The 17,546-nt window shown below is 33.9% G+C and overlaps 3 protein-coding genes and 1 long non-coding RNA gene across 5 annotated transcripts in view; 3 read left to right on the top strand and 1 right to left on the bottom strand.

The window, feature by feature from the left end:
• Window positions 1-695: 695 nt before the first annotated feature.
• Window positions 696-3,838, top strand: LOC124456292. Its single transcript, XM_047006772.1, has 3 exons — window positions 696-2,825; window positions 2,891-3,145; window positions 3,267-3,838. The coding sequence occupies exons 1-3, from the start codon at window positions 2,548-2,550 to the stop codon at window positions 3,427-3,429; spliced, it is 696 nt and encodes a 231-aa protein (XP_046862728.1). The 5' UTR covers window positions 696-2,547; the 3' UTR covers window positions 3,430-3,838.
• On the bottom strand, window positions 3,348-5,519 carry LOC124456293. 2 transcript variants are annotated; one of them, XR_006952204.1, is made up of 4 exons: window positions 4,376-5,519; window positions 4,214-4,287; window positions 3,883-4,085; window positions 3,348-3,803 (listed from the first exon to the last, which is right to left on the bottom strand). It is a non-coding gene; the product is annotated as an uncharacterized LOC124456293 (long non-coding RNA). The 2 variants fall into 2 exon arrangements; XR_006952203.1 differs by having other exon boundaries at window positions 3,348-4,085.
• Window positions 5,520-8,043: 2,524 nt separating this feature from the next.
• LOC124456332 lies at window positions 8,044-9,377 on the top strand. Its single transcript, XM_047006804.1, has 3 exons — window positions 8,044-8,789; window positions 9,228-9,257; window positions 9,313-9,377. Exons 1-3 carry the CDS (start codon window positions 8,135-8,137, stop codon window positions 9,375-9,377), a joined length of 750 nt encoding a protein of 249 aa, XP_046862760.1. The 5' UTR covers window positions 8,044-8,134.
• Window positions 9,378-14,585: 5,208 nt separating this feature from the next.
• LOC124456274 (kinesin-like protein KIF2A) overlaps window positions 14,586-17,546 on the top strand; it is a 29,403-nt gene continuing 26,442 nt past the window's right edge. Inside the window, exons 1-3 of the mRNA XM_047006753.1 lie at window positions 14,586-14,773; window positions 16,364-16,458; window positions 17,052-17,144. Coding sequence (XP_046862709.1) covers window positions 14,716-14,773; window positions 16,364-16,458; window positions 17,052-17,144 — 246 coding nt within the window. The 5' untranslated portion in view covers window positions 14,586-14,715. The remainder of the gene's footprint in view (window positions 14,774-16,363; window positions 16,459-17,051; window positions 17,145-17,546) is intronic.

Raw genomic sequence — 17,546 nt, forward strand, 5'->3', positions numbered from 1 at the left:
CAGGTTAGCCGTATTTGTTATCTGATTCTTACGTCATTGTATTGAGTGTGTAGGAAATATGTGGGTGTCAATTGTGTATTGTCATCGTGGATTAGTGTAGTGTTATGTGTTTAGTTGATCGTTTGTATTGTAAATAAGTCGTTTGTATTGTGTCTGTAATTGCTGTGATCTGTTCAGGGGGTTATGTTCCAAGTTGGTATACTAACACTCTAACTTAAACCGTTGTCTATAGTCAGTGCTGTAAGTAATGCATTTTGCCGAGTCCCAGTCAGTGTTAACGTTGTGTTTTGCCAGTGGTGTTCAGCACAATATGATTGATTTTGTCTTGTATCTTTGTAGCTCGTTTGGTATACTAACTTTATAATTTAAACCGTTGTCTATAGTCAGTGCTGTTAGTAATGCATTTTGCCGAGTCCCAGTCAGTGTTAACGTGTTTTGTCAGTGATGTTCAGCAATATGAATGATTTTGTCTTGTATCTTTGTAGCTCGTTTGTGTTCAGTAATTCTTATGTTTAAGTTCCTGCCAGTTTCCCCGATATAGGAGGCGTCACAGACTGGCAGTTGGAGCAATTAATTATGCTAAATATCTGTGCAAATTGTCAACGATCCAGTAACTACATGTTTGTAAATGTAGATCGTCCAGGTTGGTATAGTCCTGAGGAGGACTGTTTTTGTTGTTGTTAACTGACGTTTCGACAGCCTTAGCGGTAGTCATCTTCAGAGTCAAAAGAGGTTCAAACCGGGGTTCAAACGATTTACTTTGATCCAGTAACTACTAGCTATGACCAAATTAACGGGGTTAGTAGATATGGTTGACCCTTAGTACGCATTCTAGACAACATTTCTATGGGTTTCAAGAGCGTAAAGGCCCATTTCCACTTCATTCGCAAATCGCATGCGAACATTCGCGTTGCGAATTTGACAAGTTCGCAATGTTTGAGTTTTTGCGAAAGTTCGCATGCGAACCTGCGTGGGCAACCAATCAGAAAAAGACAATAACAAACAAAAATGGCGGCGACAGGAAGATAGAATGGACGCCAGAATTAGTTGAAGCCTTGATTGAAAATGTTCGTTCAAACAAAGTCGTTTGGGATACTAGCAATGCAAATTACAAGAACAAAACTGTGCAGGAGTCAACATGGTTAAAAATAGCAAGTGAGTGTGGTCTGGAAGGAAAAGCATCGAGTATTAAAGCAAAATGGCACGATCTAAAAGACACGTATAGGAAAAAGTTGAAGCTGTTGATACCAAAATCTGGTGATTCTGGTGCTACAAAGAAAGCTACTTGGCAATGGATGAGTCAAATGAGTTTCATGGAAAAATTTAGCATAGTTGAGACGCCAACATCTAATTTCTTGACAATATATGAGGAGAAAGTCGCGAGATAGGCTTGCTGTCAAACGAAACTGAGGCGGACATATCTGACTTGTCCCTAACGTTAGATGATCCATAGCCAAACAGCCCAGCTTGCTCTTCATCAGCAAGTGCCGTTAGTAATACTGAAATCTCTAAAGCACCAAATTTCTCTGGTAAAAGAAGGAAAAGGGATGAATCACTCAACCAAGTAGATTTGGCGATTTTATCTGAACTAAACAAAGATAGGGATGATGAGAATAGTCTGTTCAGGAAATGCTTGATTCCACAACTAAGAAGACTGGAGCATAAAAAGAAAACATTAATAAAATGCCAAATTCAGCAGCTGCTTTTTCAGGCAGAGTCTGAGTCCGTTTTGAAGATCAATGATTTCTCCTGAATTGCTCCTGCTAGATGGAGTATTCTAGTTAGGTCTTGGCATGTAAATGTGCAAAACATGTACTTGAAAGTTTTGACTGCTCCATTCAAAGGCAAATTCACAGCTTATACACATACAGTCAAAAAGAACTGCTCAGGTTTTGTTTAGTAATGTTGAATAGATAGCAATTACCAAAGAGCTGGATCCACTTGTTATTGAATATACTACCATTTTTTTCTCAGAAATTCAATGTAATGTTTTGGCGTTTTGTAACAACAATACCCCTGATAAACCATTTTTACTAGTGGGCAGTTCTTTTTGACTGTGTCAAACAATCAAATTAAACAGCTAGAATCCTTTACCAATTTAATGAGCTCATTTTCCTAATATTTACATACTGTTATAGTTTTGACAAATTTACAGTATCTGTGTGTTATGTGTTTTTTACAAGATTGGAAACATTTTGGTTCTGGTCTTTAGCTTTAAATACTCAACATCAACAAACATCATTTATTTATGTACACATTTTGCCAAGGTAATGTTCCAGCAGTATCTGCATTTCTGTCTTCGCTCATGTCTGGGCAATGTTGATTCATGGAACATTAAGAAATTGTGTAAGGCTACCACAGCTTTGACGATACCAATGCATCGCTCAAGTATAGCATCGATTGGTCGCTTGAAAATGCGCCAATCGATGTGACGAAAGGTTTGTGACGTCATTTAAGGAACGTATGAATGCGCTGCATACAAAACAACATAGTGTGAAATAACAATTCTTTATATATTGCTTTGAAATTAATATAATTGTACGAAACATGTCCACATCTGATTCTGAGTCGAGTACAGCAACAACAGTGGAAAATATTGAATTGAACAGTCGGGAATTCGATTTAGAAGACGAAGATCAATCGTCATCAAATGCGCTCCGAAACACCGATGGCGATTTTGAGTATGGCCAAGCTGAAGCGTATGAAAACGAACCACTTGCAGATGAAGAGTGGTTAAAAAAGTATATTAGAGAAACAGAAGAAGAAAGACGCCAAACAGAAGAGCTCGAACGCAGAATGCAAAATGAAGTTCCTCTTGATTCTTGGTAAGAAAAGTTGGAAAATTTGTTTATTTATTGTTGCCGAAGCTTTTGACAGATAACTTTCGTAGGTGCCATTGTGGTAACTGCCGTGTTCCTCTCTTGGTTAATCCAAAAGAATGTAGATGCTGCCACGAAATTGCCAATTGCATGATTGAAATGCAAGATCATATGGTGGTATCCGAATTAGGAAGGCAGCCAAAATGCATAACAGAGCATCCAGGATTTGATGCCATTTGCCTCAATCGATGGGCATTAAATTTAGCTGCCAATCTTTACCAAAGACAAGATGGAGTTAGATATCATAAAGGATTCTTGGAGCAAAGGTTTGTTAGAATTATTAGTTAAATGTTTCTGTCTGGGTTATCTATGAATGCACACTTGCAAAATTTGTATTTTATGGACTCCTACCTGTTTTAATGGACCTTTTGTATTATGCCTTTTCAGGTTTTTTCGAGTTGTTGCATATAGACAATTTACAAGAATGGTACATGGCATTCTTCGAGACAAAAGAATTCCACTTCCAGCTTGTGCTTACCATGTTATTCGAAAAACTTTTAATTTAAAAAAAAATGAACACTTTGCAGGGTATGAAGAGGACAATTTGTAAAATAACATAACATTATATATTATTTTAGGCGTTGTTTGCATGAGCCCAGCTAGTAGGGATTCAGTGAAGTGTGGAATGATTTAAGCCACTCTTGATTTATTGCATCTTCGATTCACACTTATACTTGTTATACAAAACATACAAAATTACAATTCCTTTCTCTTTATTCTGTCCATGCAGTCAATTCACACTTCACTGAATCCCAGCTAACTGGGCTCATACCACCAGGTCCTAAAAAACTGGTTACTTTCGGTTTTTTGGACAGTTCATTATATTTTTATGGCCTTTCATCCAATTCTTGCACACAGTGCATCGAGGTGCTGCTCTCTCATTTCTCTGATTAGTGATTATTTCTTGGACAGGTGATACTTCAGCTATATCAAACAATAAAGTGAGTCAGTTCCAAAAATAAGATTCAAATTAACTCAAAGCAAGTAATGCCTTTTGTAAAACCTGGCTTATTTGGGGGGAAATGTACAGCTGGCATGCTTTTTCTTCTTGCTTTTTTTGAGATAGCTTCACTTTTTGATTGCTTGTCCAACATGGAATTCATTGGCAATGGAGTCATTCGATCAAAAGATCACCTTTGGCTTTTCTCAATGTTTCCTCATCAATGAGTGCAGAGCACAACACTTGATAAATATCTTCAACATACCCTGGAGGAGCAATGTGCAAATTATTCAAAATTTTATTTTATGGTAATCATTTCTTATTAAGGCTTTCATTATTATGGCATTAAACACATGATATCTGGCAGTAGGAGAAATGTATTAAATAACCTTACCAAAATCCTGAGCAACTTTTACATTTCTTACAACAGCTTCACCATTTTTAATCAGACATCCACTTTCTTTTCATCTAAAATGGCATGTATTTATGAAATATACTCTCACACAGATTCCAGGTAAAATGTAGATATGCATATGTATAATTTTAACGTACTCACCATTCTGCGATCTCTTGTTGTAAGTTCATTGTCATCTTTTCGAGGATAAATGCTCGGGTAAGCAACGATTCCGAATTCATCTTGAATGAGTCGAGGTGCAAAATTACTTTCTGATTCAGAAAGCGAGCCGAATTGCCGAGAAAACGAATCTTTTGTGAAGTGTTCCGAGCAAACTGCGGAATTCTTTGTGGGGACCCACTTATCGCGAGTAGCTTTCACAAAGTTGACCCATCGCTTTCTCCTACGCTTAGCTTCGCTTCTTTCGTCGTTAAAAAATGGTATGCGATGAAGTGAAATGCCTTTCTCCAAACTGGCTACGTTAGAACAACCAAAAACTACACATCGATCTGGCATTTTTGTGTTTGTTTACATGCATAAACTGTGTAAGTTGTTTTGGTAGTCAGTCTGTGTTCCTTAAATGACGTCACAAGTAAGTCCCATGCCACGGATTAGAGCTCTCGACATTTTTTACAAAACGTTGAAATTTAGGTTTTATTCGCATCTTTGCCGAAAGATAACTCAAAAACGAAAAAAGTTATTCAAATTCTGTAAACGGCATTTGTATTATTTATCCAAAATCTATTTGAGAATAAAAAACTAAAAATAACTGTATGTGCACTTTAAAGAAACTTTCGTGGTCTCCTAGTTGCATTTCTCTGACCAGATTGGCATACTCTCCTTGCTCTTTTCTTTTTTGAATAGGTCGGACCCAAAATCGTTTCTTGTATTTTGCCTTCCTTTTTTGATACCTTTTTCGTAATAACAATATTAAAAATTTTCTTCTGCAAAAAACTGCCATGTTTTTTATTTAACCCGCAAAATTTTGCCATACAAAATAATTTCATTTTATTGGTCAATTAAACAATAGAAAATCGTGCGAACAGCGTTGATGTTTGTGATAAGTGTGTATTGAATTCACATGTGTACAGACATCGCATGCGATTTGCGAATTGCGAATGAAGTGGAAATTGGCCTTAACTGGTTAATTAAATATAGCAACATCAAAACTTTATTTACTGCAGATGTGTTGACGACATTTCCTGTATTTTTCATAATTACATCAACAAACAGCATTAAAGCATAAACTTCACAAACCAAATTGAACAAGACAATTATTTACCCTCTCTGGATATCTTACTAGCTAAATGAGACGAAAACTGTGTGTCCTCAACGTACCATAATCCAACATATAAACGACTACTAACAATCTATTTTAGTTTCTCACCATTAAATTGCAAAATTGGATTGATACGAACATTGACCCACAGAACACTAAAACTGAATAACCCAGAAATCGGCTTTCAGCGTGACTTAAAGAAACTAATTTTCCCTCTTCAACGTAATTCTTTTCCTTTTCATTTCATCATCAGCACAATACAACACTATTTAAGCAACTAGAAAAGTTCTACTCATCCAACTTCACAACTATTTTATGATGATGGAATAGACACTTTTGCATGTGTATAATATAAAAAACTGGCCCTCTCCTACCTAAGCTTGGTCATTTTTACTCAAGCTTGCTCGTTTGGTACCATGCATAAGTCGTGTAGTTCTTATCTTTGTACCATGAACTTAACGCTGGTTTCTTTACTGAAAACGTAATGGCCTAATTTTGAATTTGAATCTAAATTTTTTCTTGAAGATTCTAAAATATGATTAATTGAGAGAGTGGGAAAACTTTTACCTATTGATTATGATTGATTGCTCAAGTGATTGATTGCACGCATGCATATAATGGCTAAATTTAAATAAATGCCAAACAAAGGCAAAATATTATCTACTTGTACAGCTGTACGCTAGATAGGTTAATAAGAAGCTCATGTTTTATTTATAAAAATTTAAAAAGAAATCCTAGCTCTTTCGAGGATATGAAATTGTGAATATAATAAATATAGTAGAATTAGTATACGAAATAAAGCACTCTTTATGAAGATAGTATAATAATTACTAATGACATACTGTGTATTATTTTGAAAAACTTAAGCGAAATTCTTATGCTCTGGTGTTCGCACTCTCGTCATTTCGTACGTCTGTTGCGGTTTCGTTCTAATGATGGATTTTGTTGCCATCGATTGAAATAGAACGACTATCTTGTTTTAGCAACAAAATTTCAAGTATATGAAAACTTTAAGCATAAACAAATCATCCGCGACAGATCTCATGCTTCATATTAAGGATATTTCACTTTTGATAAAACATAAGGTTTTTATGAGCCTACCTAGTCTACAGCTGTACAAGCCCATAAAACTTTCCGTCGTCTTTTTTTTAATCTTGTGTGTTTAGCCATTACATGCGTGCAATCAATCACTTGTGCAATCAATCATAATCAACAGATAAAAGTGTTATCACTCTCTCAATAAATCATATTTTAGAATCAACACGAAAATATGACCAATACAAGAAAAATATAGATTCAAATTCAAAATAAGACCACTAGGTTTATAGCAAAGAAATGAGTGTAAGATAAGAACTAAATAACTTGTGGTACAAAACAACCAAGCTTGAGTAAAAATAACCAGGCTTAAATAGGAGACAGCAATTTTTCATGTTATGCATATGCAAAAAGTGTCTGTTCCATCATCATAAAATCTTGTTTTATTTTTGCTTGTCTTCCTTGGACGTAGTTCTACGCATGTTATGTAGTTTTAAGTTCCTTTGAAATCCATTGTTTTCTATGGATTTAATATGCGTATATATGAATTAACCTTCCTTTCCCAATTATCCATTTCCCTATGTTGTCTTCTCTAACTGTAGTAAGTATAGTACAAGATTGAATGCCATTTAAAAAACTCAACTCAATATTTATGTCAATACATTGCAGTGTGTCCAATCCGATTGCTTCCGAACGGACATTGTTAAGATGAGATAGTTTATTATTCCTCTCCAGCTGTTTTATATCTTAGACATTTATGGTTGTATACTATGTTATGTATTTAACTATTAGATTATAAGCTCAAAATTTCTATGAGGTGAAAACTGGTCAGGGCGAAGCCCTAATCAACTATCCCATGATTCCAATCATGGAAATCAAGAGCAAATTTACGGTTAGAATTCAGAAATCTGAGTAGTACGCAAGACAGTATAGGATCGGCAGCCATATTTTTTGCTGCTCACTATCTATTATAGTAGGCAATCAAGTTATAAAGCATTTGCAATAGAATACTAGCATGATTCCACTAATATATAATACGTTATGCTCATATACATCGATTTGACCATTAAAATCATATTGTTATAAATTAGAATAGATAGCGATCTTGCAGCCTTTTTATATCGTTTGTTCAAATTCAGTCTTTCTTTTGCAATGTATATTTTGTTGTAGTCTAGCATTGAATAAATGTTTAATTTCATTATTTTTGATCTTCTGTTTGTTTTGGACTTCTTTTTATTATATATACAGGCAAGAACTTTTTTCATTCAGTTTTCAATAAATCGATTATTTTGTTACACTAAAATTTAAATTGCTTTTATATTCTTTAGAAAAGATTATGTGGTTTTATAGCTAGGAAACTGTGTTAGATCTTTCCAGAGCATACTTCTAGCTCTTTATTTCTTCAGACAACAAGCTTTGATCAATATAGCTATTAGCATATGGAATGAGCATTTAGCTACAGCAACATCTGTTCTCACAAAATGATCTACTGCATGTGTCAATTATCTTTTCTGAACTTAAATTAAATACGTATCATCACATTCAGTATTCAGAAGGCTTTGATGCATGATATCACCTTTAGAATATTAGATTCCTATTAAAAAACAATGGACTTGATGTTGCGAAGGCATTTGATAGTTTTGTTCGTGGTTAACATCATCTTTGCACTGTCTGGAGTGATCTTGAATCTGTTCGTTATTGCTTCTTTGATGAAGTCGTCACAACTTCGAAAGAAACTTTGTCATTTCATGGTCGTCGTGATATCTTTTTTTGATCTCATGAATGTCATCACAGGTCAACCATTATTGCTGGCGGAGCTTGTGTTGTGGATGAGTGAGGAAAATAAAATACTCAAGGACCTTGAGAAATACGTACGCTTCACATTTGCATTTGTCGGTTCTTCATTGTTGGCACTTTTAGTGATGAGTATTGAACGTTATCTTGGAGCATATCACCCCATTTTCCATCGAAAGTCTCTGACTAAACGCCGTTTGTTGCTGTTCCTTGCAATTTTGATTGTTTTAAACATTGCAATGAACAGAATTGCTACGTTGAACAATGTGGCAAGGTGTGCAATGTATATAGTTTTCTCTGGTCTTTATTTGCCTCCATTTTTGTTTGTAAACTATAAACTATTTACAATGTCAAGAAAACTTAGTCGAGATCGCGCAACATCTTTTCCTACTCGACAATATCAAAATTTAAAAAGTGTGTCAACCTGTCTTCTTGTTGTTGCATCTGTTCTTATTTCCTCAATTCCAAGTTTTATTTTTCTAAGTTTAAATTTTGGGCAAAAAATAGAATCATTAGCATATCGGCTATCTTTTGCTTGGGCGCGCACAATGTTCACCATGAATTGCAGTTTAAATTGTTTCATATTTTTTTGGAAGAACAATGTCCTTTGTAATGAAGGGTTGAGACTTCTAAGATCAATAATATTTGTCCAATTTTTAAGTTGCATATGACTGCCTATTTATATGTATATATATACAAGTGATATCATTAGTTGCCTGAAGATTGCTTTTGCACGAAACTCCTAGTATAGCAACATTTTAAGAATTGTAATTTCTTTTATTTTAAATATGTACTCTAGTCTTCCCCTCTGCCTTGTATTGATCATTGCTACTATTTTATATGAAATATAAAATAGTATAAAATTGATTGTTCTATTTTAATTTAATATATATTTATATTATATAGGCTACTTGTTTGCTTCTAATCCGAATCTGGGTTTGCCTTTCGTTGAATTATTTCTCTACATGCTATATTCATATGTTTTCGTTAGTGCGCTTAATGATAAGTAAAGGAGAAAATAAGACTTTTGCTGAAATTGTGGTAGAACCAAGATAAAGCTAACTTTTATCTTATATTTGGGTAATAGAATACCGTTCCAGTTTGCGGAAATTCAAGTTAGCGGAGGTTCAAGTTAGCGAGGGTTTAATTAGAGAAGGTGGTCAACAATAGAATCATATAAAGTAGTTTCACTAATATCCTGTTCTAACACTGTTGGCTAAATTTTATATTGCACGAAAAATGTAATTCTTAAATATTGCAAGAGTTTTTGTCCCAGAAAAAAAACTTGTCAAAGAAAACGTGTTCTAATGTAAGAGGCTATGATGATAGGATTTGAATTGATCTTTCGCTTTACTGAACTTGCAATATAATTACCCGTATATTCGTAATAGTCTAGCACATATTTTGTTTATTTCAATTTTTCTTGATTTAACAGTTTAGAAGAAGCGGATGGTTATACATTTATAAAGATTTATCAATAGCTATTTAGTAATTTTGATTTGACCTATTTTAATAAGTAAGCATTTGTCTAATGAAGAATACATTTTAATCTCCAACGACATCACGTTAAACAATGAAAAAAAAAAAATTAGAAAAATATTTGAAATGACATGAGAAGATTTTGAGCAAACTTTCTATGGAGAAATGCAAATTTATAAGTTGTACCTGTCGTACTTTCGAAGAACCTTTAATTTTGAATGCTATAGTGATGAAAAGATATCTGACATACAAACATTTTTAAATTAGTCTGAATAGTACCGTTAGTGAAGTTGCAATCTTAATTGTGATTCGCTAAGAGTCTACTGATAATTCTCAATGTTTACCACAAAGAAAAATATGAAAAGTATCTGCATGAATGTAATTTTAATGTGACATCTCTAAAAACAAAAAATAGGATTTTCTAGCGTTTTACAAACTGATTTCGCTAATCACAAGGAAAGGAAAGACGCAAATCATATGGAAAGGGCTATACTGCCAACTAGGAGATTTTTCAATGATTTTTTACAGGAAAAGGTGGAAAACAAAGAGCAAATTCTGATGGCTTCTGTACACAATAGTTTGAAACGTCTTCCACATTTATATAATGAAATTATTGTATTCGGTTTTCGGATGATATCAAGAATTATTCAGACGAAAACAGACCTCGGTCTAAATAGCTCCTGATATCATGCTCAACCTCATCCAATGATTGTCAACCTTTTACCCCATGAATTTTTTTCGGGCCATGGAATGCCATCGGTCCGTGATTGTTGCCCTAAAGCAACATTGCGCAAGAAAAGGTTAACCGGTTAAGTAAGTACCTGAGTTAAAACCCAAGATTAAAATTCGAAATTTTGATATTGAAACATGTGCACCTTTGTTTAATTTTTTTCTTTTATCATTAATTTTTTTCTTGGATTAATTCTCCAGGGGCCGGCTGCACGAAGCTTTGATAGTATTATCCATTGACCAAGGGATAGTAAATTTTTTAAACTTTTGGCAAAAGGTATTTATATTCTCGTTACGACAAAGAAATTTTTTAACCTTAGAAGCAATATTTTACTTCAGTGATTGCTCATTTCACATCTGATATTTTTCCTTTTTAAGAAGTTTTTTACAGTTTAGAAGAAATTGTTATCCAATGGATAGCGCTATCCATGATTCGTGCAACCAGTCTCTGTATTTTATCAGATGTTATACTTGGGCTATTAACCCGAGTCAGGGTTATAGACCGTGGCCAGATGGTAAAAATGTTCTTAAAAACGATTTTAGCTGCACACCTCTCACAACTAATAGCTTCTTTCATAATTCTACGGGGAATATTGTAAAAGAAAGTAATCAATGTGGCTCCAAGCGATAAGTGTGCACACTAAGCAGATATTGACGTTTTATTCACGGTGACGTCATCGATAGATATAAAACCAAAAAAATTTGCAAATTCCAAAATTTCTCAGTACCATTCGATAGACTAGTATGGAATAAGTACAAAAGTTTATTACACCGTTTACTTTCAGTCACTTGTTTATGAAGCACGAACGAATGGTTTTTAAAATGATGCTGACTCAGCATTTTAAAGTCTTATCCTATACCACAGGCAGACCTTGCCAACTCGCCCAGTTTTATATGCTGTAAACTACATCTTAAAAAAATCTTCTGAGCACCAGATTTTCGATCATTTTCATTCTTCTTTCATGACATATTGTTAATGAAAATAGTTTTGAAAGAATGAGGTCGGACTAAGTATTTAATGGCAACAAATTTTAAGCATTTTTTTTGTCTTGCTTTTAAATTTTCCACATGCTTTCTTATTATGAACAAGAAATCCACTTGGATTTTGTCTGTTTACTGTTTTTCAATTCCCTTCACCACAATTCTCAACAATTCCCTTCAACACAATTCTCTTCAACCAAGTTCTTCTGTTCATCAATTCTTGACTTGCAATTCAGCCATGCTGGTGGCATGATACAAAAGAATATTTTATGAGTGTTTGGCACCAACCGACATGGGCGAGCAACATTCTTTGGTAAATCTCAAGAGAACGGTTTCAAGTCAAGAATGTGTTGGTCAGTTTGCGAATTCTTGGTTTGTAAGCTACGTCATAGCCGCCATGTTGAATGATAGGATTTTCTTTACAATGCAAATTATATCCAACATGACGAGCATCCACTATTCTCTTACTCCCAGGGGAAGAGTTGAAAGCCAGCAATACAATTCTCTAATAAACACACACTTATACTTGATTTTTTCAAAATTATTTTACTAAATACATGTCATAACAAGTATTAAAAGCGGTTGAAAGTGATCGAATCTGGTGTTCGGAAGATTGTTTTAAGATTTAGGTGACAGTCAATAAAACTGGGCCGGGCGAGTTGGCAGATCTGTCTGTGGTATAAGACAAGACCACAGAATAAGAACATACAGAAGAGTCACTCATGTCGGAGCCTTGATGTTTTTGTCCTCGCGCATTTCGCGGCGCGCATGGTGGCCGCCATTATTCCACGCAGATGATTAGGAGTTTTGACTTTATCCAAACCTTTAAAATGATCCGAAGTCATTTCTTAACTCAAAATATTCTTGAATTCATTATTAAATATTCACGTGATGTAATTTTAATGGTTAGAAACAAGTGAGAAATCCTAATCATCTGGCTGGAATAATGACCGACATGAGGACACGTTGTACACCTGAGTGACCCTTCAGTATAATCATTATTCTGTGACAAGACTTTCAAATGCTGAGTCAGCATGATGTTAAAAAAACATTTGTTCTTGTTTCGTGAACGAGTGATTGAAAGTAAACGATGTGATACATTTTTATACTTTCATACTAGTTTATCGAATGGTACTGAGAATTTATGGAATTTGTAAAATTTTTTGGTTTTCATATCTATTGATGACGTCATCGTGAATAAAACGTTAATATCTTCATATTGTGCACACTTATCGCTTGGGGGCCACATTGATTACTTGCTTTTGCATGATTCCCCATAACATTATGAAAGAAATTATTAGTTGTGAGAGGTGTGCAGCAAAAGTTGTGTTTTAATCCCATTAGTAATTCACTCACTCGTCGTGAAGCAATCCATGAAAGATTTTGATTAGTCGGTAAAGGGCGTACCATTTAATCTCTAGTAACATATAGTAATGAAATTATAATGTGCTTATATACAACACTAGATAACGCATCCATGTATAAAGTACAATACGAAAATTAAAGCTGGAAGTTTTCTCATTTGCTTACGACCTTCGTGGAGGTTATCGGTCCTACTTTATTGAACTTTTGTATTGCGAAATCCCAGTTTTTTGCGTTGTTCTTCGTTCTACCAACCTTTGATTCAAGCAAAATTTTATGAAAAGGACAGGAAGACCGGCAAAGATATTTAATCCTAAACAGTTTTGTCTTTTTTGTTTTCCAGAAAATTGAGATGGTGCATTGTTGACTTGCATTGGTTTGCATTCCTCATGAGGCCGCTATTGCATTCTTTGAGGCTGTTATTGCATTCCTCAACAGAATCCTCACGAGCATCTTTCTTAGAGGGTAATTGGATTATTGTTCCACCCGCCTCGTGACCGTATGCATGCAAATAATAATTCCAAATGATCTTGAGAGTATTGGGCGCTTCTTTGTGCGGTAATTGATTCCTTAGCATGGCCACTTGACTCATAGCTTCTTCTGGAATACCAGTTGATTCTAGTAAGATTTTAAATATTGTTGGAATATTGAAATGTGTAGTCATCTCTCTCAAAATGGTTACTCCATACGAAGCTGTGGTGTGTTGCTCAACATTTTTCTTTATCGTTTCGTACTCTTCTAAGTAATTATTCCCATTTTTCCAGACGCGGCTCAACTTTCAGTAGAAATCTATTTTTGGTGATCTTGTAATTTTTCATTGTTTCATATATTTATTTGTTATTTATACTTATTTTAAGTCTTTTGTGTATACTTATTGTAATACTTATTGTAAATCTTAATGTAAATTGTATTATGAAACTTAAAAAATTTTCTGTCACTTTTTTCTGTTTGTAAGCACTGTACTTCATTATTTTTCAATGCTTTTGTCAATGCTTGTCAAAATGAGACAAAAAACTCACCTGTAATATGCAAAGTAAGGAGAGTTTTCATTTTCTATAAAATTTTCATTTGGTGTCTCCCAGACCATGCAGGTGTATGGGATAATGCATTGTAATGCATTAATTATTCAAGCAATTTTTTCACCTTTTAAAAATATTTTTTAATTGTCTCTACAAATGCTCCGTAAATAACAAATTAGTATGCCTCTGTTTTGAAAACAAAAGCCTAGGGAGACTTAAAATATAAACAATTTCACGGTGAAATTTTCTTGCTTTTAAATGCTTATTTTTGGACTCTTAAAAAATCATGCGTGCTTCAAAAGCAGTTTATCAATGTAACTTCAAATATCAAATTACAAAACCTCTAAACTCTTTTCGGAAAAGTCTCATAACTGATATCTCAGAAAGAGCAAATACTTTCGCGCGGTTTTTAGCCAACTTTTTTTTTGTCAGATAACATTTCAGAAACTAAACAACCTTTGTTGCATCTAGTTACTTGAGTAAAAAATTGAATGCCTCTACTATAGTCAAAGCTAAATATTGAAGGTATTAACCAAACAGAAAAGGGTGAATTTAGCAATATAAAAAGTGTATTTGATTAAAAACTATGGTTACAAAGGACTGGCACTACCTACAAAACACTGCTTCAATCCCCCCTGATTCAATGTTCATAAGACGGGGGAGGAAAGAAATCGTCACATACAAAACCGGAACATGGCAACGGTCCGGTTTGTGGTCAAAATGTCAGGTCTGCTGCCTTGTGAAATTTATGCGATATAACTTCATAGCCTGTCATCTAACTATAACGTTAGGAAGCTTGGATTTTTCAAAGAATTTGAAGTAGCATGGACAAATTCAGCAAACTTGTTATTGGCACAACGATTGACATCAGACGAAGTGATGGTAAGTAGAACACATACGATTTTCAACTCTTTGAAAACTGCTCTTTCGTGAATGCTGTCTATTTCGAGTTATTGTGTTGTAGACGAGTTAGAGTTATTTTGATGTAGACGAATGAATTCAACGGGTATTTCAAGAAAAACTACAGATATTCGACATACTTCGTGTCGTTTTTCTTTTTAAATTGTCGACGTTTTGAATTTGTCCTGTTTTGAAATTGTCCCGCACACTAAATTAATTGAAGTATAAATTTACTTTTGCATGTATATCTGGGGACGTTTGCTGTGTTTATATTTTCCTAATTGGAGAAAGAAATTTACAATCTTAGAAGCCATATTTCATTTCAGTGATTGCTATGTTCAAATCGTTTTCTAAACGTTCAAATAGATTTGCTATCCAGTGGATGGCGCTAATCAGTCTTCGTGCAACCTCCCCCTGACGTATATCAGTTGCTTTGCAATATTGAATTAACGCCGTTTCTTTACATTTATTTTACTTTGACCTTGATCATACTGTATAGCGTACTTGTCCAATATAGCTCATGCTATTACCCTTGTGTTTTTGATTTCCTATAAGCATTATAATTCAAGAGGCCTTTGTTGAGAATGCAGTTTTGTCTAAGTGTTCGGCAGAACGTCTGTGCTAAAAAACATCAAAAAGTTTTAAATAATTATTCAACTAAAATTGAAAAGTTGGAAACCAATGTATTGATCACATTTTAAATAAATGATTAATCAGTGTATGCAATATCAAAGAGATAGCTGCAGTCATTCTCGTTTTATTGTTTACCACATTAAACAACATATGGCTTCTGAGCATTAAAAGATGGCTTTTGCTGATAAATGAAATTCTTGTCATTATTTTTTCTGAACTATTGTGAAATATGGGAAGAATTTCATCTGTCTGTTTTTCTCTTCCCCAAAAATTGGTACCTAAAAGTGTGAAAAGTGTTTATGTGGTTTCTATGTGAGCATTACAATGTTTCCATAATTTTTTAAGTACAATTATCTGACTTATTTCTAGCTAAAACATTATACAAATTGTTTTCAAAAAGGGAGGTTTTTTTGTCAATTTCACGTCATAAAAATGTGAAAACATCTTGCTTATCTTTTAATATGGCTTGGCCATTAAAGTTGCTGTCATCAGTCTTTATGTATAGTGTACCATAATATAGTTGAAATCAAGCAGCACATTGTGTGGCACAAAGTCAAGTCAAGGCTCAACTATTTTCACCTTTGCCAATAACATTTTAAAATTTATTTGTGATATAGAGCAATACAATTTTTTATAAAACTTTATTAAAGTTTGTTCATGATATATAAGTAAGGATTGTGGAATTCCTATCAAAAATGAACCTAGATCCTGGAAAGAGTATATTTTGAGATGTTTTCTAGCTGCTCAGGTTATTTTTAGCTCTTTCTCTTTGTCATCACTAATTTCTTGTTTAAAATTTTTTGTATGGGTTTAATTCACATTTTATATAAAAGGTTTTGGAATGTACCACCTAACCACCTTCTGGAATGGGATTAAAATTTTGAAATTCATTGTCTCCAGTTTTATTTGGCTGCCATTTTTTTAAAATTATGTTTTTAGGTCGAGTGCATTCCTCCATGCTGAGTGGAATAAACCTTGATTCAAAAAGTGCTACTGTGGAATGGTATGAAAATGGAGAAACCAAGGGCAAAGAGGTGACTTTAATTCAAAAAAATGCTTAAACTCTTGACCTAAGAGTTTTTTGTCAAGAAATATGGAAATTTTTTATCATGATGAACTTGCATCAAGCAGACATCCTCAAGGTTTTGACTACAGGTTGACTGCTGAATATAGGTCTTGCTGATAATCACCACTTTGGCTAAATCAAACATTCAATAAACATAACAAGAGACTGTATACAAATATGTCAGACTTAAACTGGTGAATGTTTTATTGTTTTGGATTTCCGAAACATAAAGATTTTCACAAGTTCCCATAAAGATATTAATTACATATGCTCCAGACCATTTTGTACCAGATTTTGTACAGTTTCAAAACAATGAAAAACTAAGTTTGATAGCTTGGGAGAGGTGTCTGTGTTTCCATAATGTATGGAATCATTCAATAAATGTTTTTTAATCAATATTTATCTTATAAAAATTTTTTGTGCAATGTCACAAGACCATTTAACAATGGGTGACCACTTTATACAGTCAGCATAATACAGTTTCAACTATATATTTTATAATTTTGAAGACAGACCATCATTTAAATTTAAATGTAACACAACTGGTTTAATTTTTTCCAGATTGAAATACGTGAAATATTTGCACTTAATCCTTGGCTGCTTCAAGGAAAACCAAAGACATCTTTAAACAAAAGAACATCTTCTCCAGGAATGGTACATTTTCTGTTATTAACTTCTTGCTTTCAACTAAAGGTTGCAACATGGTAGTTTTTAGTGCCCAAATTCTGTAGTTTTGGCTTTAGTGGCTATAGCTTTAAAATTATTCTAGTCTCCATGTAGAATAAGTATGCCTGGATTTGAAATGAACTTTTGGTACTGGTGTGTCTACCAGCATCACTATCTAGTAAATCTTAAGCGCTTATAGATGACCAAAGTTTTGATCACCTGGTGTAAAGAAATTTTTTTATTATTTAGATAATTTGATGACTTGTGTGGGGAGCATATACAGTTTCTATTCAATGTTGTAATTTCATATGTTTCCCTTCTAAACGTTACAATTAGCTACCTATTTTTGTATGATCAAGATGCACTATGTTTGATAAAGTATGTTTCAAA

Source organism: Xenia sp. Carnegie-2017, unplaced genomic scaffold (assembly GCF_021976095.1).
Source record: "Xenia sp. Carnegie-2017 unplaced genomic scaffold, XeniaSp_v1 HiC_scaffold_45, whole genome shotgun sequence".
Lineage (NCBI taxonomy): Eukaryota > Metazoa > Cnidaria > Anthozoa > Malacalcyonacea > Xeniidae > Xenia > Xenia sp. Carnegie-2017.